The sequence below is a fragment of the Mytilus galloprovincialis genome, chromosome 12 (assembly GCF_965363235.1).
Source record: "Mytilus galloprovincialis chromosome 12, xbMytGall1.hap1.1, whole genome shotgun sequence".
In the NCBI taxonomy this organism is placed as follows: Eukaryota; Metazoa; Mollusca; class Bivalvia; order Mytilida; family Mytilidae; genus Mytilus; species Mytilus galloprovincialis.
This window is the reverse complement of record NC_134849.1, coordinates 41,426,499-41,449,940: the sequence shown is the minus strand read 5'-3', so window position 1 is coordinate 41,449,940 and position 23,442 is coordinate 41,426,499. Positions and strand designations below refer to the sequence as shown.

General features: G+C 32.8%; 1 protein-coding gene across 2 annotated transcripts; it reads right to left on the bottom strand.

Moving 5' to 3' along the window:
• Nucleotides 1-7,481: 7,481 nt before the first annotated feature.
• LOC143053628 (uncharacterized) lies at nt 7,482-18,095 on the bottom strand. 2 transcript variants are annotated; one of them, XM_076226416.1, is made up of 5 exons: nt 17,969-18,095; nt 12,809-12,970; nt 11,911-12,166; nt 10,979-11,095; nt 7,482-8,239 (listed from the first exon to the last, which is right to left on the bottom strand). In XM_076226416.1, exons 1-5 carry the CDS (start codon nt 18,001-18,003, stop codon nt 7,880-7,882), a joined length of 930 nt encoding a protein of 309 aa, XP_076082531.1. In that variant the 5' UTR covers nt 18,004-18,095; the 3' UTR covers nt 7,482-7,879. The 2 variants fall into 2 exon arrangements, with proteins under 2 accessions (XP_076082531.1, XP_076082532.1); XM_076226417.1 differs by having other exon boundaries at nt 17,951-18,092.
• Between the last annotated feature and the right edge of the window lie 5,347 nt (nt 18,096-23,442).

Sequence of the window (23,442 nt, the reverse complement as noted above, 5' to 3'; positions counted from 1 at the left end):
CAAAACGCTTGACTGATCAAGAATTCAAACCTCTCGGTGAATCAGTCCAAGCGTGAGAACCCCTTCAGTATTCTTTCCGGCGAAATCCAAAGCGGTCACGTTTCTTTATTCGTCAGAATTAACGTGTCTTTGACACAATTTTTGCAATTTAAGTTCTTGTATGCGTGATGGCGGAAGCTACCGTTCACCACACGCTCAGTGAAGACGAGGTATTTTCTACTGCCAGCAGTCCAAAGTCGTCAGTGGCAGGTGAAACTCGGGATAAAATGGCGGAGCCCAAAGCCTCGAGAAAGACCAGTTCCCGTAGGTCCAAGAAAAAGGACGAGGTCGAGGAACTGAATAAGAAATGGGAAAGCCGTTTCACACAGATAGAAACCAGGTTTGATAAATTTTTTGATTTATTTAGTTCAAACGATGGTATAAATATAAACAAGGATACTGTCACATCAGGTGAGCAGAGACCTTGTCAGAATCAATCTGAACAAGATAGTGGCTCTTCAGGAGCGCACAGACTTGTTGAGGATTCTAACCATGAACATTTTCCAACAGATTCAGTTCGTGAAAGTTCGCTCAGTGAAGACGAGGTATTTTCTACTGCCAGCAGTCCAAAGTCGTCAGTGGCAGGTGAAACTCGGGATAAAATGGCGGAGCCCAAAGCCTCGAGAAAGACCAGTTCCCGTAGGTCCAAGAAAAAGGACGAGGTCGAGGAACTGAATAAGAAATGGGAAGGCCGTTTCACACAGATAGAAACCAGGTTTGATAAATTTTTTGATTTATTTAGTTCAAACGATGGTATAAATATAAACAAGGATACTGTCACATCAGGTGAGCAGAGACCTTGTCAGAATCAATCTGAACAAGATAGTGGCTCTTCAGGAGCGCACAGACTTGTTGAGGATTCTAACCATGAACATTTTCCAACAGATTCAGTTCGTGAAAGGGAAAATGATGATGTTGTATCTTTGGCACCAGGTCACAGAGAAAGACATGACATAGGTTTACTTTCAGAAGATGAGTCTTCTTTAAAAAGTGAAACCGAAAATCCTCTAAAATCTTCATCAAGATTTAGTAAATATGTGAAGGGTAATGAAAGTGATTCAGATGAGAACAATAATGATCACTTAAAATCTTTATTTGGGGATGATGTTAAGACTAAAAAAGAGACAAGCTCTGGAGGTCTTATTCTTGACAAAAGTCAAATCGATATTTTATCTGGTTCTTGGAGGTGTAAAATCCAGAAAGGTTGACAGCCTATAATGATGAGTATAGACACAGTTTTCCTGTTCACGAGAAAACTAGTGACTTTTTAGAAGTACCTAGTCTAGATAATATGGTACCTGATTTATTAGTGAAAAAACATGGTGCTAAAGCTTATGCAGTAAGCCAGAAAAGCAATTTATACAATCCTTGTTTAAAATCCCTTGAAAAGTTGGCATATCAAGGCCAGGTAGCTGCACGCATGGGGATAATTACTACAGCATACACCCAACAAGCTTTGGGCAATTTGTTAAATACTTTGTCAGAAAATGAAGTTAATTTCGATAAATCTATCCAACTAGTAAGAGACATATTTGCAATGTCTACAAAATCTTTGGACCAAGTGGCACGGGCTGGTGCATTTCACCACTTAATTCGTAGAAAAGCTACTTTAGAGGACACAGGTCTTAATGATATTAAAGAGCTTAAACATCCACTTGTGTCGTTACCTTTGACAAAGTCAGGTGTCATTGGTGATAATATGGAACAAACTCTTAAAGACAGATTTCGGGTATCTCCGAAAACAACACTTCAAAATGGACTCTCTATCAACAGTCTTGTATGTAGTAAAACAAGGGGATTGGGCAATATCTCTCGATCTAAAGGACGCATATATGCATATCCCTGTATTTCAAAAACACAGACAGTATCTGAGGTTTTGTGTAAAAAACAGCCCTTGCTTACAATTTTCAGCTCTACCGTTTGGTCCAACATCAGCTCCTCGAGTTTTTACCAAAGTAGTATCGGTAGTAGCTGCACATTTACGAGCACAAGGCATCAGACTAGTAGTAAACCTGGACGACTGGTTTCTAGTAAATCAATCATCTCTCATGTTAGTCCAGGATCAAGAGATAGTGTTGAATCTTCTGGTAAAGTTGGGTTTCATAATAAATCTAAAAAAATCCTCTTTAACTCCAACACAGAAAATAACATATATAGGTGCATTATTCCATCTGGATTTAGGAATAGTAATGCCAACACAAGAAAGAGTGTTGAAATTACAAAAAACAGTCAAAGAAATGAAATTGAAAAAACATGCAACAGCCAGAGAATTTTTACATCTACTCGGAATTATGGCTTCTTGCATAGAGATGATTCCCTATGCAAGACTTCATATGAGACCAATTCAAATTTATTTGCTGAGTCATTGGCGCCCCACTTCTCAAAATCTGGAACTGAATGTTCCAATTACACAATATCTAAAATCTCATCTGATTTGGTGGTCAGATACAGCCAACATTACAAAGGGCAGATCTTTACAACACTGGGATACTCATGTGACCATAACAACAGATGCTTCTACATCGAACGGTTGGGGTGGTCACATGGATTCCCAGATAGTCCAAGGGACTTGGTCCGAAATACAGAAAACTGAACATATCAATTGTCTAGAGTTAGAAGCTGTACTGAAAACAATACAACATTTTCTTCCTCAGTTGAAAGGGAAAAATGTACTTCTGCGATGCGACAACTCGACAGTTGTACAAAACATAAACAAACAGGGGGGCACCAAATCAATTCAGCTCTGTCAAAAAACTTGGGATTTGTTGAAACTCCTAATAGAACACAAAATTCAGATAAAAGCAGCACATATAGCAGGCAAAGCGAATGTGTTAGCAGATCTTCTATCACGGACAAAAATAAGACACACAGAGTGGTTTCTTCAGGAGACTGTAGCTCAACAAATTTTTGTCAGGTTAGGCAGACCAATGATAGATTTGTTTGCGTCAGCGGAAAATCGCAAAGTGAAAATATTTTGTTCATGGTTTCCACACCCGGAAGCATATGCAATAGATGCTCTATCCATACCATGGGACAATGTAGTCGGGTATGCATTTCCTCCGATCTGTCTAGTACCGAAAGTGCTTCAACACAGTACATGAATCGATACAATTGCCAGATAATTCTAGTAGCTCCTCATTGGCCAAGGAGACACTGGTACCCATAACTGCTAAAAATGATATCAGATTATCCCATAAAAATACCAGTTCAAAAAAATCTACTACATCAGCCAAGAACAAAAATATACCATCCAAGCCCAGAAATATTCAGTCTGGTTGCATGGCCTCTATCAACAGAATTTTCAAAAAGAGAGGCTTTTCTAAAGAAACTAGACAACTCATGTCAGCTTCTTGGAGAACAGGAACTCAAAAAGACTATTCTAGTAAGTTCAAAAAATTCTGTGGCTGGTGTAGTGAAAGGGAAATTGATCCCTATTCTGCTTCTTTAACAGAAACTGCAGATTTTCTTACAAGTCTGTATACCAGTGGTCTCCAGTATAGTACAATAGGGGGCTACAGATCTATGTTATCAAGTGTTTTACCACCAGTCGAAAAAATACCAGCAGGTCAACACCCATACATTATTCGTTTATTGAAGGGTGTTTTTAATTCAAGGCCTCCAAGGGTCAAACTACTTCCTGAATGGAATTTAGATAAAATACTTGAGATGTTAAAGAAAAAGCCTTTTGAACCAATGAAAAAGGCTGAACTCAAGTTTATCACTTGGAAAACTGTATTTTTAATTGCTATCACTACTTTCAGGCGTTGCAGTGATTTACAGGCCTTACGTTTGGGAGATGGAAATATTTCTGTACATAGCAGAGGAGTTTATTTTATTAGAGAAGGATTGTCAAAACAAGACCGTCCTGGACATTTTGGTGCTTTGATTTTTGTACCTGCTTTTGATGCAGAAAAGCTTCTTGACCCTAAAAGGGCATTAACTTACTATTTAAAGAGCACTGACAATTTTCGTGGTGAGAACAGACAAGATAGTAAATTGTTTTTAGCAATAAGCAATCCACATAAGCCAATTTCAAGTCAAACAATTTCATCATGGATTGTGAGTACCATTCAGATGGCATATAAAGACAAAAAGAAATCTGTTAAAGCTCATTCGACAAGAGCTATTGGTCCTTCTTGGGCTCTTTATAAAGGTGCATCAATGAAGAACATCATGGAAGCTGCTGATTGGAGCAGGGAATCCACATTCACCAAATTTTACTTACGTCACATAGACCCTCATGTTTTATTGAAGTAAAAAAAAAAAAAAAAAGAAGAAAAATACATAAAATTAAAAAGAAGAAAAATGTGTACAGTTTTTAACTTGTAATATAGTTTGTACAGTGTTGGAACTATTCATATCCGACGAGATGCGATGCAAGTTTTTTAAACCTTTGTGTGTGAGATGAAAGACATCTAATTAGACTTTGTATATAGTGTAATATAGTGTACATTATTTGAACAAAAGAATTACAGTCCACCGCTTGAGTTGGTACTGCTTTGGAATCTAATGATATCCATAATGTAAGGATATCAGGTAAGTGTAACAAGTAATATTAAAATTATACAATTTTGTTCACAAATTGGAATTTTGTGAACGTAGTTACACTTACCTGATATACTACCCACCTCCTCCCCATTAGTAATTCTTTTGGCAATCTGTTTGGATTTCGCCGGAGAATACTGAAGGGGTTCTCACGCTTGGACTGATTCACCGAGAGGTTTGAATTCTTGATCAGTCAAGCGTTTTGAGCGAGATGTGACCAAATACCGGAAAGATAATCCATAATGTAAGGATATCAGGTAAGTGTAACTACGTTCACAAAATTCCAATTTGTGAACAAAATTGTACAAATTTATATTCATTATTTTGCTTTTGTTCAATGCACTATGCTGTCGCAAATTTACCCCTCTCTTTTATTTTTTTGCAAAACAAGAATGTGTCCATAGTACACGGATGCCCACTCGCACTATAATTTTCCATGTTCAGTGGACCGTGAAATTGGGGTCAAAACTTTAATTTGGAATTAAAATTAGAAAGATCATATCATAGGGAACATGTGTACTAAGTTTCAAGTAGTTGTGACTTTAACTTCATCAAAAACTACCTTGACCAAAAACTTTAACCTGAACTTCACACTTTCATTTTCTATGTTCAGTTGACCATGAAATTGGGGTCAAAACTATAATTTGGCATTAAAATTACAAAGATCATATCATGGGGAACATGTGTACTAAGTTTCAAGTGGATTGGACTTCAACTTCATCAAAAACTACCTTGACCAAAAACTTTAACCTAAAGTCGGACGAACGAACGAACGGACGAACGAAGGGAGGCACAGACCAGAAAACATAATGCCCCTCTACAATCGTAGGTGAGGCATAAAAATAATATTTGAACCAATTTTCTTTTTAATTTCTGAAATCTTTAGAGAAAAGATTGTCCCCGTTAGTTTCTTATTTACCCATACCACCATTTTTTGTTCACCTCCCCTCTTTGTTTTCCACAAAACAATTTTTCACTTAGATATGGTCATTATATCAATTCAAATTTCTAATGGAGTTTGCAACCATAATTACCCATTTAAATACATCATAAAACTAAAAAGTCATAGATAATGACCTACATAACCATGGCTAAAATAAATATTCCTTAAGGTGGTACCCAACACTTTCACTAAAATTAATTTGGCTCGTTTAATTTTCATAAAATTTTGCCAAAGTATTTACTTTGAAACTTTAATAAAAATATAAAAAATTTAAATGTTTTTGAAACAACCGTTTTGTCAGAAAAATTACACTGGTTATATAGCAATTTGACAAACACCAATTTTGATCATTGAGAAGCTTAATATTCCTTTTACAACTCAACGTAATTAAAACGTTTAACTGACTTTACAGAGTTATCTCCCTGTATTGTTAGGTACCACCTTAATGAGCATTTTTTATACAAACTTTTAAAAATAAATTGACAGCTATTCATAACAAGACAATAAAAACTTTCTCCATACATAATTTAAAAGCGTGTAAGGGAGGCAATTCAAACATAACATTGTACATTGGAAATTGTCCATTAACCAGGAAACCCTTGTTTTCCCCTTAATTCCTAAACGATTTGAGCCATGACCCTCCCCCTTTGCAAAATCTAATCCTAAACATACATTTGTAGTATGGAACTTGTGGTATAATTTAAGAAAAATCCATACACCATTCCACAAGTTACTGTCTGGAAACAAGAAAATGCTTTTTTGGGGACCTTTATTTCCTAAACTGTTAGGACCATAACCTCTAAAATCAACCTTCATTTGTGGTTATAAACCTTGTTGTTAAAATCATAGATTCTATTTTTTTATACTAAAGTTATTGTCCAGATACCAAATGTCTTTGGAAAACACTGACACTGATGCTGAAGATAACGACATGATACCAATATACAGTCAGGGATATAACTCTATAGGGTTATTACAGGAAAATAACATACATTTGTTATTGTAGATTAAAAAATCAAAGAACTGTGATAACATACGTATGTTACATGTTTCAAAGGGACAATATACATCATTAGTTTCGTTAAAATTTGTAAAAGTTCTTTGGATATTACTTTTGTCTATATGCATGATATGTATACTTAACTATTGAAAGATATAACAGTTCATATTTTGCCATTTTGCATAATACACCTATATGTTATCACAGAAAAAATATGCCTGTAATAACTAACGGGTGTTATCACAGATTCTCTATATCACTTCACAAAGGATTTGCTCAGACATAGATCATGCTTAATTACAATGTATTTTAATTTATTGTAAGAAATAATGACCAGAGCATGTCATGAGGTTCTGCACAAGTTTCTCAGTAGTTCCCAAGAGTCTTATATAATAAGTTACATTCCTTTAATAACTAAGCCTTGTTATTACAGCTAAGTTTATCCCTTAATAGCCTTGTCTCATTGATTTACCATGGTTAATTAAAAATGTATTAATTTAATTAAGAAATTAGTTATCAAGGCTATGCATTTAGTTTCTGCGCAAAGTCTCAAGAGTTCCCTAGAGCCCACTATCAATGAAATAATTTTACAAATAACAAAAATATGTTATTACAGATTTAGAAAATTTTAGGAAGAAAATCTGTAATAACACACGCAAGTTATTTTCTGTAATAACCCTATAGAGTTATATCTCTGACTGATATACTGATTTTTGTGAGGTTGTATAAAAATGATTACCAATTTGAAATCAATAAACTTAACTTTTTATTTATTAACTCTAGTACACAAAATATCAAAGAACAGTAGTATAAAAACTAAAACAATAATACCAAAATTGATAATTGAAGTATATATGTAGCAATCATCAGATGAGCTATAAAGTTTTAAAACACCACAAAAATACATTCATATTGTTTCCAGTAAGGTGTGCATAAACATTACATAACCTATAATCAAAATTGCTGTATGTGTGTATTGAAATTTCTTACTTCTTTTCTTCAAAATATGGCAAATACAGCATGCATATTATATACTTTAAAATATATTATATGTATAATATAAAACTATGTACTATGCACTAGGACAAGATGTCAAATCACAAGGCATGTATATATTTATGTCCTTTAAAAAGTGTGGGAAGTAAATAACTGATGTACAACTTAGTTATTGCAACAATGCATTATGACCAAATGCTGTCCTAGGCATGGTAACCATCAGTTAAAAGACTGCAAGAACCATGGTCAATGTAGACCAATTAAACTGATAAGGTAAGTGGCGTAACGATAAGGTAAGTGGCGTAACAGCTGCCTTCTCTGCAAGATTGGTGAATTTGAAACATTAAATCCATTTTCTAGCTTATTGATGCACTTTCTTCAAATCTGTCATTGCACCCTTTTTCTCTATCAAGTATACATTTTGAGATATGCTTGTGTGTTGTTTTTCTTTTGTCCACAACACTTAGCATACTTTGAGTTAGAGGTAGAAAACGAGGCACATTAATCAATGACAGTGAATCTATTGTATTAAGAAACAGAGACATTGTTGGACAATCGTCTTCATTGGTATTTATTGTTCCAAGGTATGCATATTTCGCACTTATTGGTCGAGAATGAATGCGATGATTAAATCCTAATTGTCTAGAAACATCACTACCACAAATCATCATCATTTGTAACATCTCTGGCGGCCATTCAATTTTCCCAGCATACACCTGAAACATGTAAAGTAGAAACATTTGTTACCTACATTGTATGAATAATTCCTTTATAATATTAAACATTTTTTGTTTGGCTCAGAAATGTTCAATCCAACTAAACAAAATAAAGAATCTATATTTTTTCCTTACTTATGCCGTTATGGTATTTAAAATGAGCAGAAGCAGGGTGAGTTCCAAATATTTCTTCTTCTTTGACAACTAAGAAATTTCACTTCCTGGGAATGTTATATCCCTTAAGTTTTTCAGGTGGTGTTTTTATTGTGCATATTTTAGTTTTCTATGTTGTCAGTCAGTGATATAACTCTATAGGGTTATTCCAGGAAATAACTTGCGTGTGTTATTACAGATACTTTCACCTTAAATTTTCTAAATCTGTAATAACATATGCTTGTTATTTGTAAAATTATTTCATTTATAGTGGGCTCTAGGGAACTCTTGAGACTTTACACAGAAACTAAATGCATAGTCTTGATAACTGTTTTTTTTTAATTAAATTAATACATTTTTGATGGACCATGGTAAATCAATGAGTCGAGGCTATTAAGGGATAAACTTAGCTGTGATGACAAGGCTCAGTTTTTAAAGGAATGTAACTTATTATATAAGACACTTGGGAATTACTGAGAAACTTGCGCAGAACCTCATTACATGCTCTGGTCATTATTTCTTACAATAAATTAAACTACATTGTAATTAAGCATGATGTATGTCTGAGCAAATGCTTTGAAGTGATATAGAGAAGCTGTGATAACACCCTTTAGTTATTACAGGCATATTTTTTCTGTAATAACATATAGGTGTACTATGCAAAATTGGCAAACTATGAACTGTTATATCTTTAAATAGTTAAGCATATAGAAAAAAGTAATATCAATAGAACTTTTATACATTTTAACTAAACTAATGATGTGTATTATCCCTTTGAAACATGTAACATACATATGTTATCACAGTTCTTTGATTTTTTAGTCCATAATAACAAATGTATGTTTTTTCCTGTAATAACCCTATAGAGTTATATCCCTGACTGGTTGTCATGATTTTGTTTTTATTTTTCTCTTAGTAATTTTAGATGTTTGCCTTGGCATTGTCAGTTTGACTTCAGCTCATGAGTTTGAATATTCCCTAAAGACAATCTTCCTCGGTTCCCTAACATTATATTCATGATTGAACTATTTTAATAGAATTCATTTTGTTTTCTTAATACTAAATCTTCAATCATCTCTTGATTAACATATTTTTGATGGTACCAATTTTTCATGAATTGAGCATGTTCAGGAAAACTTGCATTTTTTTTATATATTTGATTTTATGATTTTGCTTTAGTAGCATACATTTTTTATATTCCTGTATATAAAAATAAATAGATATTATTCTTTAATCAAAGAGCAGATTGCTCTGAGGGATATGATTGCCATTGTTTTCATTGACACATGTCTACATGTAGCTGGATAATATTATTTTCAAAATAATTCAACTGATGTAAAATGTAATTTACGTAATCTGAATAGTTACAAAAAAGCCAATCCCGGTTAGAAGTGTATGAACAATGTACTTGGGCCTATTGTGTTTTATTTTTGTACTTTCAATTTCAAGTTTACTTTCCACAGCAGTCACTGTAAGACTCAGAGAGAGAGAAGTATTTCACTTCGTATCTTATCACCTATTTTTCTACGTTAATTCTAGGATGAACCCCATTCCTAACTCTTTAAATATTTAATTTCCTTTGGGTCAGTGATCATGACTCCTTTATGTACACATTCCTTGGTTTAAATTGCGATTGTTTTAAATATAATACGACGTTTATCGACAGAACAAGTTATTATTTCTCAACATGTTGTTTTAATTCAGAATTCACAGAAGTGACATCCGGAAGGGAGACAACTCGAAACGATAATATGGAAGACTCCATTTCGCCTGAAGGGGTGTTGGAAATAACGGACTACATTTCTTTTAATTTAAATGATGCATATGATTTAAAATTTTGCAACAACAATAACCCTCAATAGCAGACATACATAGAAAGGATCCCATGAGTTATAAATTAATCAATTGAGTGGGGATTCCAGAGCAACCATTTAACCTAGTACCCCTTGAAGTCAAGAAAACTATACGCATGCGCAGAATTACCTAAACAAACCCTGTAGTAAGAACGTATATTAAACCTAAATGGTTCTCTATTTTTTATGGAAGTACAATATCAAATATCAGTTGAATAACGGTGACATATAAGTAAAACTTCACTTCAGTTCTTATATGACAGAAATAGATTTATCGGAATTCAGAGAACTCTCGCATTTTTATCACAACTGGGGAATTCCCTGACGTGCTACTAAATTTATAAAAAGACTAAACATAAATACTGCTTGATTTTGATTTTTTACGTGTTGTTAAAAACACGCATTTAAGTCAAGGGAAATATCAAACATGAAGATTATGAGAGAAAATTATAGGAAAGTTGTTTAAGTTCAATCCCTTTGTTCTTTTTTACCTTTTAAACCAAGACAATCATAAGAATCTGAGATGGTCCTTAATGTTTAGAATAAAACGGTTGACGTGAGGGAATTTTCCTGAGCCACTGGTATAAGTCTACAGATTGCTTGAAAGCAATCGTATCCCAAAACTCAAATTCCTAGTTTTTGCTGTACCTACGAAATCCACCAAAAATTGGTATCTTACAAATAATAAAGAATTAAAGTATCAAAATAATCTCCAATATCCTGTATGCCATACCTTGAAACATCCTCCAAATGTTTCTTTTATTACAAAGCAGTAGGCTGTCGAGCTACATCCACTTAATGTGCAAAACATTGTCTGGTACATACTATCTTCAATATTCTGCTTTGAACCCTGAAAAAGAATGTGTTTTTATAAATGTGTGCTTTTACACACCAAGCATTTGCCAAAGTGTGATTTCCAACAATAAGTCTAAAATTGTTCCTGAATTCATCATAGACCTCCATACTTGACTACTGTTCTTAATACGAAATTCAAAAAAATTTCAAATAAAACAGTATGTACATAATTGTAAGAGTGCATACATGCCTTAAAAAGATTCTTTATTTATCGTGTCAGATTGAATTTTCAATGATTTAAATTGGAAACTAAACATTATATATGATCAATGTAAATCAGGTGAAGGTTTAGCTGAACACTACCAGACAGACAAAATGTACAATTAACAATTATTTTAGACATCAAATACATTAAATATATTTCTTGTAGAATCGATCTAAGAACACCTGTCAGACTAATGTGTTCTCAATACAATCTTTCCAAATACAAAATATAAATAAGGTATTGCTAATATCAAGACAAAAAAAAACACACAAAATCTGACACTTAGCAATGAACTATGAAAATGAGGTCAGTTCCTAGACATCTTCCAATCATTGCATTCATCAAATATATTGACCATATTATCTGGAAAATTTTTAAAAATAACTTAACTTTGACCAATGATTGACAAAGAACATGGTGAATATGATGTCAAAGTCTCACAAAGATTGCCATATAAACATGTATTTACCCTGTAATCATTATATTTGAGCAGACAGACCGACAGATTAGAATGGTCCAGGATAACACTTAAAGCCCCCAGTGCCCAGATGTTAGCATACAAAAGGATAAGGGTGAAGTTAAAGTAAACAGTAGTGCGTACTTACATTTTCAATTATGTTCAGGCAGATAGTTCTATCACAAGTTTGGCCCAATAAACAAATATCAACTTTAGGCTTATATTTTACATAACAAGCAGGAGCTACATATATCTCAAATGGTGGCAAGCTAACACCTTGTTGTGAGACAAAACGTTCTTCAAAATGTTTCAAAAGAAGAACATTGAAAAGGTTTTTAGCTTGATTATGAGAATTTCCATAATTCAATTCACGACTGGATATCATCTGTCTGCTTTTCACCATCCTAAATAAACAAGAGAGAATATTCTGTAACAATAAATTTCAAAAATTATAATATGAATTTTTGCCTACGATTTTTAAATAATGAAAAGTATTGACTGAGAGATAAATAACTGTGATTTTCTTAAAATTGCTTTAACTTATCAGTGGGATTTAAATTTAATATTGCATTGTATAAAACATTGTTTGTAGTAAATTCTGGACAAAGGAAGATAACTCTAATTTTTAAAGATGACTTCATTTGAACTTTGGTGGACAGTTGTCACATTGGCAATCATTCCAAATCTCCTTATTTTTATATTTTACAATGCCATCATTGATATTTTTAGAACAAATATTAGATTCCTGTATCTTGTAATAACATTATTTTGTGACTTGAATCCTGAGTGTTTATTTCATCTAATGGCTTATATGTTTATCAGACCATTCAACAGGCTGAAGTATTATTGAGTATGAAGTGAGGACATCTATTATTAGTGCAGTGAGGTGAGAGTTTTTTTGCTCCATGTTAAAGGCCTAACTGTGACTTTCAGGTGAAGAACAGCAATATATTCTGTTATTTGGTTTGGTTGTTGTCTCTTTGACACATTCCCAATTTCCATTCTCAATTTTATTGATAATCATAATATTATTTACAAAAACTTACTGTGTTCCATTCCATGAGTTTATACAATGCAATGTATTTTTAGCCTGTATTTGGTCCCATAATTCTGTTCCAAAAATTTCCTCACATGATTCTACTTCTACGATATCACAATATCTAAAAGGCCAGTGAGCTGATGAAATTTTGGTAGAAGATACATTTGACCTGAAAAAAATGCAAATGTCGTTCTTCTTATATCATGTCTATGTCAAATGAAGTCTTGCATGTGCTGCTTAAAAAGTTATCATTTATAAAGATTTTTTAAATTATTCATAAAAAAAAAAATATAATAACTTATTACAAAGTGTTTTTCCATAAAATAAAACCAATCCATAACATGGTTTGTATTTGTCAACGCTTTCCTCGTGTTTCAAAAGAAATAATTTGCTTCTGTATTTGAATTATTTACATGATTTACTTATAAATGAATAACTAATTATTTTTTAATGATCAACTTGGACATGTTGGTAGCTTTTTCACAGCATGCAGTTTGCATACCAGTCAACTGGTAGTGTGAACCCGGCCTCTATTGGCATAATCACAAGCTATAATCTTAATGGATTACCATTTTGATACAGATCCATAAGCAAGATCAGAGTATGAAAAATGTAAACTGTGAAAATGTACATAATCACATGTACATGTAGAAGACATATTAATCTATTTTCCCCTACCATTAGAGAAATTGGTCGAAAAAAATACTAAGGGGGTCCCAGACCATTTAAGCTAAAAAAAAATACTTTTAAACATGTACATGTATGTTAAAACATGGTAAAAGGATATCTAGGAAGATGTGGTGTGAGTGTTTAAAGGGACTGTTTTTCAATGAAATGATAGAGGTGTTGACATATCTTATCGGAATATAAAAAACCTGTCTGTGACATTTGGTCCAAAAACTGTGAAATAAAAAGTTGAAATATATGGCTTCAAAAAAGAATAGGCAAACTTGAACTAGAGGCTCTGAAGAGCCTGTGTCACTCACATTGGTCTATTATGCATATTAAACAAAGGACACAGATGGATTCATGACAAAATTGTGTTTTGGTGATGGTGATGTGTTTGTATATATCTTACTTTACTGAATATTTTGCAGCTTACAATTATCTCTTTCTATAATGAACATGGCCAAGCAGTTACAGTGGAAATAATTTTTTTTAAATTTACAAAAATTTTCAAAATTTATGAAAATTGTTAAAATTTGACTATAAAGGGCAGTAACTCCTTAAGGGATAAATTGACCATTTTGGTCAAGTTGACTTATTTGTAGGTCTTACTTTGCTGTACATTATTGCTGTTTACAGTTCAGCTCTATCTATAATAAGATTCAAGATAATAGCCAAAAGCTGCAAAACTTAAAAACAAATAATTACCAATTTGAGGGTAAAAATCTAACAACTGGTTGCCTGATACATTGTAGGTCTGAAAATTTCAGGGCAGATAGATCTTGACCAAATGAATAATTGTATTATGTCAGATTTGCTCTAAATGCTTTGATTTCAGAGATATGAGCCAAAAACTGCATTTTCCACTATGTACTATTTTTAACCATGTCGGCCATCTTGGTTCGTGGGCAGGGTCATTGGACACATTTTTTAAACTACATTTATATACCCTAATGATGATTGTGGTCAAGTTTGGTAAATTAAATTTGTCTAAGGAGAAGATTTTTATAAAAGATTGCAAAAATTTATGAAAAATTATTAAAAATTGACTATAAAGGTCAATACATGTAACTCCTTACATGCCTTAAGGGGTCATATATGAGAATAATACTTTTAGCAATCCATGTTTTATACATTTTTAAGTAAGAAATATGTACAGAAAATTGATTGAATGATGACAAGCTATAATCCTACAATTTTGGTAGAGTATCAAATTAACTTGATGAAGCATAGTATTCTAAATAATTTGCTGAACTGAAACAATGGAAAGAGATTTTGAGGGCCAAACTCTAAAAAAAAAAAAGAAATAAAGACAACACTGTCGCATGTATGCTAAACTATCAGGTGTTTAGTTTTGACTTTTCTAATGCAAATTTTATAGAATAAATTAAATAATATCAACAACAATTGCATTTTTAAAATGTTAAATTTATTAACAACATATACATGTACATTACAAAAAGAATGTGAACTCATGATACACACAGAAATGTAGACAAAAGAAATGAGCAGTGACTTTTCCTATCATAAAAAAAGTGCCCTGCCCTCCACTGGCACCCTACCCCTTTTGATTTCTAACTGGAGCACTGTAAATACCCCAATGATGATTGTGGCCAAGTTTGGTTAAATTTGGCCCTGTAGTTTCAAAGAAGAAGATTTTTGTAAAAGTTAATGGTGATGGAGGTCGACGGACGATGGACACCAAGCAGTCAGAGATATAACTCTATAGGGTAATTACAGAAAATAACTTGCGTGTTTTATTACAGATTTTCTTCCTAAAATTTTCTAAATCTGTAATAACATACATGTATGTTTGTTATTTGTAAAATTATTTCATTTATAGCGGGCTCTAGGGAATTCTTGAGACTTTGCGCAGAAACTAAGTGTATAGCCTTGATAACTAATTTCTTAAGTAAATCAATACATTTTTGATTAACCATGGTTTAATAACTCGTCCCACTTATGAAAAAGGCTAAAATCCCATTGCAAATAGGTTGGATAACATGCCCCACTTATGCAAAGGGTTAAAATCTTGCTAACATAAGGTCTGCCAACTCGACCCACTTATGAAAAAAGATGCAATCCCGTTGTACATGTTTGTATACAATGTATATATCTATGTCCCTGCCCCACTTCAATACCCATGAAAACCTTAGTGCTATAAATCACTTCTGAATGTATGATTCGTATGTGTGTTGTCATTTTAAAATTTTCATGGCCCTTAGCCTAGAAAGGTAAGAATTTTCTAAAGTTTATTTAAAAGTAATAAAAGTAGAAATTACAATTTTTTAATATAGTTTTTTTAATAATATTAAAACAATAATTATTTTAAACAGTTAACTATTCCATCTTTTCTTTAAAAGGGGAGGCGTACATACTCATATTGTTCATTGTCTTGACCTCTATGGTCTAAAATGACGTAATTGACGGCTCGTATGCAATATTTCTTTAATTCAATTTCATCCATTAGCGATTTCCTTGGTCACCATCTTGGATAAATGTGCACACCAATATTTATAAATTTATTATGATCTTTACTAACTTACCTGTTTTCTGTAAATTGTTTTTAAGTTATAAAATACACTTGTAATATGTTATTATTTAATAATCAATGTTTAAAAGTAACCAACATGTGTTAATATTAAAATTTGAAGTGTTATTCGGTCATTACAAATGTTATTCGGATTATTAATAACAGTGTCATTCGGTTATTCGTGTTACCCAATAAAAATGGCTAATCTGGTCAGTTTTATTAAATTTGTTCTAGCGTCTTATAACGACTTTGAATATGTTTTAAAGATGCCAAGTTGTAGTGTTGTTGTTCCAAATATTGAAACAAAAAAACCTGCCCCAATATACGCTTTTGAAATCAAACCAATGAAATATGGATGATATGAAAACATATGACATACGAAAACATTAGTCCGAGATTACTCTGACGTCCAACGGCTGTTTTGCAAGACAAGTTGGGGCCGTGGGACATCAGAGCTCGTCCCATATCAAAAAATGGATATTTGCCCACCCAAAATAGATGCGCTGCTTCGTCACATCTGGTGCCGACTGACGGCCTTGGAATTATATAAATCGGGCATCAATCTGTTCATTTTTCATTTATCTCTTCATTTATGTAAGTTTCACCTACCTGCCAACCTTTATTTTCTCATCATTAACAGTTTTCACAGTGACCCATCGATTTCGGCATGTTGCCTTTCATTTTCAAAGATTATCACGTGACCACGAGAAAACAGTGATGATTTATGCAAATGACCATAATGTAACACCTCGTTCATTTACGATGCAAGTTATCTATATGTCCGAGAGCTTTCGATTGTAACATGGTCGGAACTAAATGCTTCATACCTATCTCCTGTAAAGGAGGTGAAAAATCATGGTTGGCTACTAAATGTTAATCATCGATTTCCTATAAAGGAGGTGAAAAAATATAAATATTTGCATATTTTGAGTCTCGAGACCACGAACTCTCTCGTAACTTGACGTCCATTTGAAAGTGAAAGTCAAAATGCCGAAATTGATGGGTCACTGTGAAAACTGTCTAATAATGAGAAAATAAAGGTTGGCAGGTAAGTGAAACTTACATAAATGAAGAGATAAATGAAAAATGAACAGATTGATGCCCGATTCTAATGCAATTATTTTGTAACAATTGTTCTGATTGGATGACAGCAAGCGTAAAATTCTCTATCTCCTTGTCTGTAACTAAGGAAGCCGACATTTTGAATTTCGGAATGTATTGACATGTTATTTCTACAATAATAAACAAAAAACTCACTTGTTGCGCCTAAAAATCTTCTTTTTATGAAATTTTATTACATTCTGAAGCGGCACAGAAGCCAGAAAACGGCCGGTGTTTATGTTTGACGCCGGAAGCATACCTATGACGTCACCTAGTGTAGGGACCAAAGAACATGACATCTTTTCGCGGAATTTTCTTTAATGAACATTTTACACCGAAAATAATGATTGAAATTTAATTATAAACTTGTTTTGCATTAGAATAGAGATAACTGTATTGTATTTGAAGCTTTGCGGACGTCCATCGGTAGTTTTACTGTCGCAAATACCCGTTTACCTGTCTCCGCTCCGCGTCGCCAGGTAAACTAAATTTGCGACAGTAAAACTACCGATGGACGTCCTTAAAGCTTCAAATACAATACAGTTATCTCTTAATTTATATAATTCCAAGGCCGTCAGTCGGCACCAGAAGCGACGAAGCAGCGCATCTATTTTGGGTGGGCAAATATCCACTTTTTGATATGGGACGAGCTCTGACGTCCCACGGCCCAAGCTTGTCTGGCAAAACAGCCGTTGGACGTCAGAGTAATCTCGGACTAACGAAAACATATGACCGATGACCAGATGACACGACGATAGCTATGTTGGTATTTTTTCATATATATCATATGTAATAAAGTATTCGTTTCGTTTCGATTTATTTTGATTCCCATTCATTTTGTTCTCTCACATAAATAGGATATTTCACCAGTTTTTGTCTCTTCCTTTGATCATGTATTCCATGATCCACAATAAAAAAAAATCCAAGGGAATAAAAGTAAGGGGGACTGAAACTAATGTTATGATGTTAGTAAGATTTTTATCCTCTTAGTAAATTCCTCTTTCTTGGAGCACCCTTTCTTCACCGCAAGAAAGGAAAACCAAAATTGTTGAGTTCGCAGAAAATAGAGAAAAGAATTGATGATCTTATCAATTAACAATATTAAAAGATTAATCATTATAGAATGTTCAATCATGACAATTCCTTAATTTTAATTTGCCGAGGCATTAAAAAAGTTATGTGTCCTATAGTCATATATCCCCGTATAATTTTATAAAATGCATGTTTTATATTATAAGGGGGCAACCATTTGATATTCTGGGGGGGGGGGGGGGGGGTGGACCAGGAGGATTTGTTTTTGATCGGTTCGGTTATTTAATTTTGTAAACTAAGAGGAAAGATAATTCTTTTGCTGCACTATTGAAGAAAGATTTTTCATTTTCATTAAAGCAAGGGACTGATTATTCATTTTCACAACTATTTTTATGATATTCGAAAACATACAATATTTAAATGATTTGTTTATTATAAATAATACATGTATAGTCGAGTCATTATGTACCATTTAATAAGAATTAATCATCATCCCCTGCAGAAATGAATCTTTTATACTCCCAACTGCATACATACATACATACATACATACATACATAATATTAAAGTTTGGTTGTAAACTAGCCTCTTTTAAAAGTATTGGCAAGCATATTTCGCCGAGCAATGCAAGGCAAATTTTTTTGAAGGTTTTTTGAGCCACTGAAGGCCCCAGAAGGTATAGAAAAAATGATTCAAAATCATGCTTTCTGGGTGTTCCAAAGACCCTTTCATGATCTGAAAATGGAAGTTTTGTTTTAATAATTTTTTGACAATATTTTGGTCTCAAAACAAAATATATAAATTCAGTGTAAGACTTAAGTTTCTAGCGACAACATCAAAAGACCAATGAGCATGATAAGGCAAAAATTGAATTCACATAGTTAAGTCTGTGGCTGCTTTTTTTTTTTTTTTTTTTTTTTACTCATGATCAAGTTCATAAAAAAAAACTACTAGATTACAAAAGAAATGCAATACTAACAGATTACAGAAGGGCAATCAATGTACAAAAGACAAATAAATAAGAAACATTGATCACGAAAAATCTGGACTACGTCTGAGGGAAAACAGAACTTGCTTCTTGCACGGCACTCGCTGTGAACATAATTTGATTTGAAGACTAGCGTTTGCATGGTTTTGAAATTTTCTACATGAGGCATTTGACTCAATGTAGTTACGGCCCTGTTAAAAATAATAGTGAGATAAGGTTTCCTGAGACATTATACCTCAAGTTAAATGAAACCAATTTTTAGACATTTCAATTATATTTAAATAATATTTATACTTTTATTATTAAAAAAAATTGGGAAGTGTTTCCCGATTTTTTTTGGGAAAAAAGATGAATTTATGTAGGATCTGATGCCATCTCATACTTTCGATTAGACCTGCTGAGTTATTTATTTTCAATACATTGCAAGTGAGGTAACTTATTTTCAAACTACCACAGAACAAACCCTTTATTTTTGTGATTATCAAGGCTGAGTTATTTTTCAAAATCCTATTCCCCCCCCCCCCCCACCCCCAGAATATAAAATGGTCTTCCCCTAACCATAGATCATCTTTGCCCATATAAGCTGACTATACACATACAGTGTATGCATCTACCAGCATTTATCAGACTGTGTATTGCCTATACTTAGAATAGTGGTAAATAGAACAGCTTAATAGAAAAAAAAAGAGTTCATGATTATACGTAACTGCTTTAAAGTCATAAGAAACCTCAAATAAAAAAAAATAATGCATATGTTTTCTTATAACTCAATGGATAGTTTTCATTATAAAACTTATGTACATTTACTTTTTTCTGAAGAAAATTCTTTAATTTATTCATATTTAGAAGAAGTTTACTTTATTTTAATTGCTTCCTTCCAGGAAGCAATTCCCCCGACATATTTTTCGTATGCAAAGTGACCTCAGTGTAACCCATCTCGTAAAAATCCGGTGACCACAATACGCATGGATGTCCTTGAAATAAAATATTATCTGAATTTACATGTTAAACACGTGCTGAATTTCCATGCTTTTTTGTTGATTTTTTGTCGATTGTTGACAAACAGGTGAGAATCGTTAAACTTCGGCTTCAAAACACGAATTTTAATTACTTGCCATATTTTCATAACAACACTGACCGATTGAAAAAAAATTAACGATTGTACGAAATTTACACAAAAAAAAATGATAAATTCGTGCACAGAAGACTAAGTTTATGATGTTTGTATGCATTGGTGTAAGAATTGGAAGAACATTATTTTTCATCGGTCACTCGTTTCTTATGACTTTAAAGGGGCTACGAGATATATATAAAAAAAATAATATATCACTTAATTGTTGTTTGCTCAATTTTAATAACATGCAAATAGTGAAATAATAATTCGCTTTTATCAGCCAACATGGTTCAATTTTGTCAAAATAAGCTTAAACATATTGACTTTGAATTATTCACTTGCAAGTGAATAAATCGACCCCATTGAATCCGTATTCCTCATGTGAACTTCAACTTAACCTCTTAGCTTGAGATGGATAACACATGAATTGTATGTGTAAAGTTACTCAAAGGAAAAGAATGTCAACATTGAAAGTGAAACAAAGGTAAATTATTTGATTGTCTGATTCGATCCACAAAAAATCATTCTTTTAAGGTAAAAACGATGATTTAAAACATTTATTTTTAATCTATAATATAAAATTAAATAGACCTAGAAATATCAAAGAGCACGAGTTTGCTTAATCTATTTATATCTATTTTTATGTTTACATCGCTTATATGGTCATCGGATGACTTTAGAAGTCAACTCGATGGTTTATTAGATGGCGTCTAGACTAAATTTAAACACAAAACGAAGCTACGTATTTTCACGCCAGTGCCCTATTTATTGTTTATTTTAGACTTTTAGTAGTTTGAATAAATGTTTACACTGTTATAAATCAAATATGAGAATTTGAACCATATGTGGCACCCATAGTGTTGCTTATGCTATTAAAAACCCGGTAAAATGTCTACATTTCAAAAGGTTACATTTTTGAAAATGGAACGGGATTATAGTTACGACATAATGAACATATATAGTGAAACAGATATTCCATAACGTCAACCAACTCGGCATTTACTGGAAGCTAACAATTTGAAATTGTGGCTAGTTTATGTTGATTGTCTTTGGAAAATGCATTTTACATATATAGATCAAGGAGGCATTTTGGTTCAATAATATAAGATATTCAATATGTAATTTTGTAAGTACAAATAATTCATAGAACTGCATGTTTTGATAAAATATTTAATGTCACATCATACATAATTTAGTAAGTATACAACTATATATTATGTGTGTTTGAAAAAATTTAGCTATTACAATAAAATTGAGAATGGAAATGGAGAATGTGCCAAAGAAACAACAACCCGACCATAGAAAAAAACAACAGCAGAAGGTCACCAACATTTCGGAAGTTTACATTTTTGAAAATGGAACGGGATTGTAGTTACGACATAATTAACATATATTTCCGATATCATCTGTGAAACAGATATTCCATAACGGTCAACCAACTCGTGATTGCGTCCGTAAAAATTACGAAGGGATGATTTCAACTTCACCATTTTGAACTCTTGATTTTATATAGCTTCCTTGTGATAATGAGCAGCAACCCTCAGGGAAATCCTGATAGGAAATACAAAACTGTAAATACATATTAATTGGGAGATATATATCCCGTATGCAGGCGCTTCTAGAATGTGGCTTCATAGAAATGAAAAGTTCACAATTGGTAAGCTGAATTCATCTCTTTGTGTAAAGTTTTGTTTTCGACCGACCCTCATTAGAAAGATCAATCTTTTATCTTTCAGTAGATTTTTTAATGCATAATTTATTGATGGCCTTTTTAACTTTTTTAGAATCGAGCGTCACTGATGACTCTTGTATTGACGAAACGCACGTCTGGCCTAAATACAAAATTTAAATCCTCGTATCTATGATGAGTTTATTTGTTTATGCACACAAACAAATCTACTTGGATTTGAACCTTCCACAACCGACTGTTTTTTTGAAAATTTGACTATAATTTAAAATTAAAAAAATATATCGAATTATGCACTTTTATAAATATTTTAGAAACAGATATAAACAATTCAAATATACCAATTCGAATTCTCTCCCTCTCTAACAAAGAGTTCCATTTTTTTCATCGGTTTCAACTGGGTTTCCGCCTGATTGGTGATAGACACAGTCTGTTCTTTGAAGTAAGTGGCATATCCAATGAACTGATTTATGATGGAGGATATATTGCAACGGAAAGTTTCTGCTTTACATCTTTCCCATTCAAAACCGGTCTGAACAATGTGCCATAAGCAATATCTGTAAGTTTCTATTGGTTTAAAAGATGGTTTGTAACAGAGGTTTCCAAACAAGAGTTGAGGATTGTGTACCCTTGTGTTGATTCAATGCTAAACATATGAAAATTTTATAGAAAATCCACAGCCTTTATCCTTGCAATTTCATATTTAGTAATTTGATGACTGATAGGTATAGGATTACTGCATGCAGTGCTAGCATTGATTTCCTTACAACAAGTTTATTAATGTAGTTATTGGTTAAAACAAATATAAATATGGACCGAACCAAGTACACCTTTTAGGATACGCTTGACTTTAGTGACTCAGCACGAGGTGTTTGTAATTTAAGGGTTACTTAGAACTTTTTGTAAACAATAAACACTAGCACATCATAGAAAAGCAAGTGAGTAATCTATGATTCAAATTTTATAACAAAAATCTCTGTAGTAAAGGCTGTGTATTTTCTATAAAATTCTTGGTTAATTTGCCACAAAGTTCTCTTATCTTATTAAATGCAAAGAAACACTTTGCATCAAGTTTCCCCTCGGTATGTGTATAAAATAGCCTATCTCTATTATTCATTATATCTAGTTTTGACTACATGTATAAACTTGTTTTAAGGAAATCTTGTCTTAGGGAGGGATAAATCCTACTTTGTAAAGGATCACTCTTATTCAAACAAAAAATTCTCTGAAACTGATATTATCAAGATGCTTGATTTCTTGATTTACAACATCTTTGTTACGTTCGGAGGACGTGTTTTTCAACAGACTGTCGGCATTCCAATGGGAACAAACTGTGCCCCTCTACTTGCCGACTTGTTTCTTTATTATTATGAGGCTGACTTCATGCAGGAACTTCTTAGGAAGAAAAATAAGAAGTTAGCAATATCCTTTAACTCTACTTTCCGCTATATAGATGATGTTCTTTCACTAAATAATTCAAATTTTGGTTACTATGTGGAACGCATCTATCCCATCGAGCT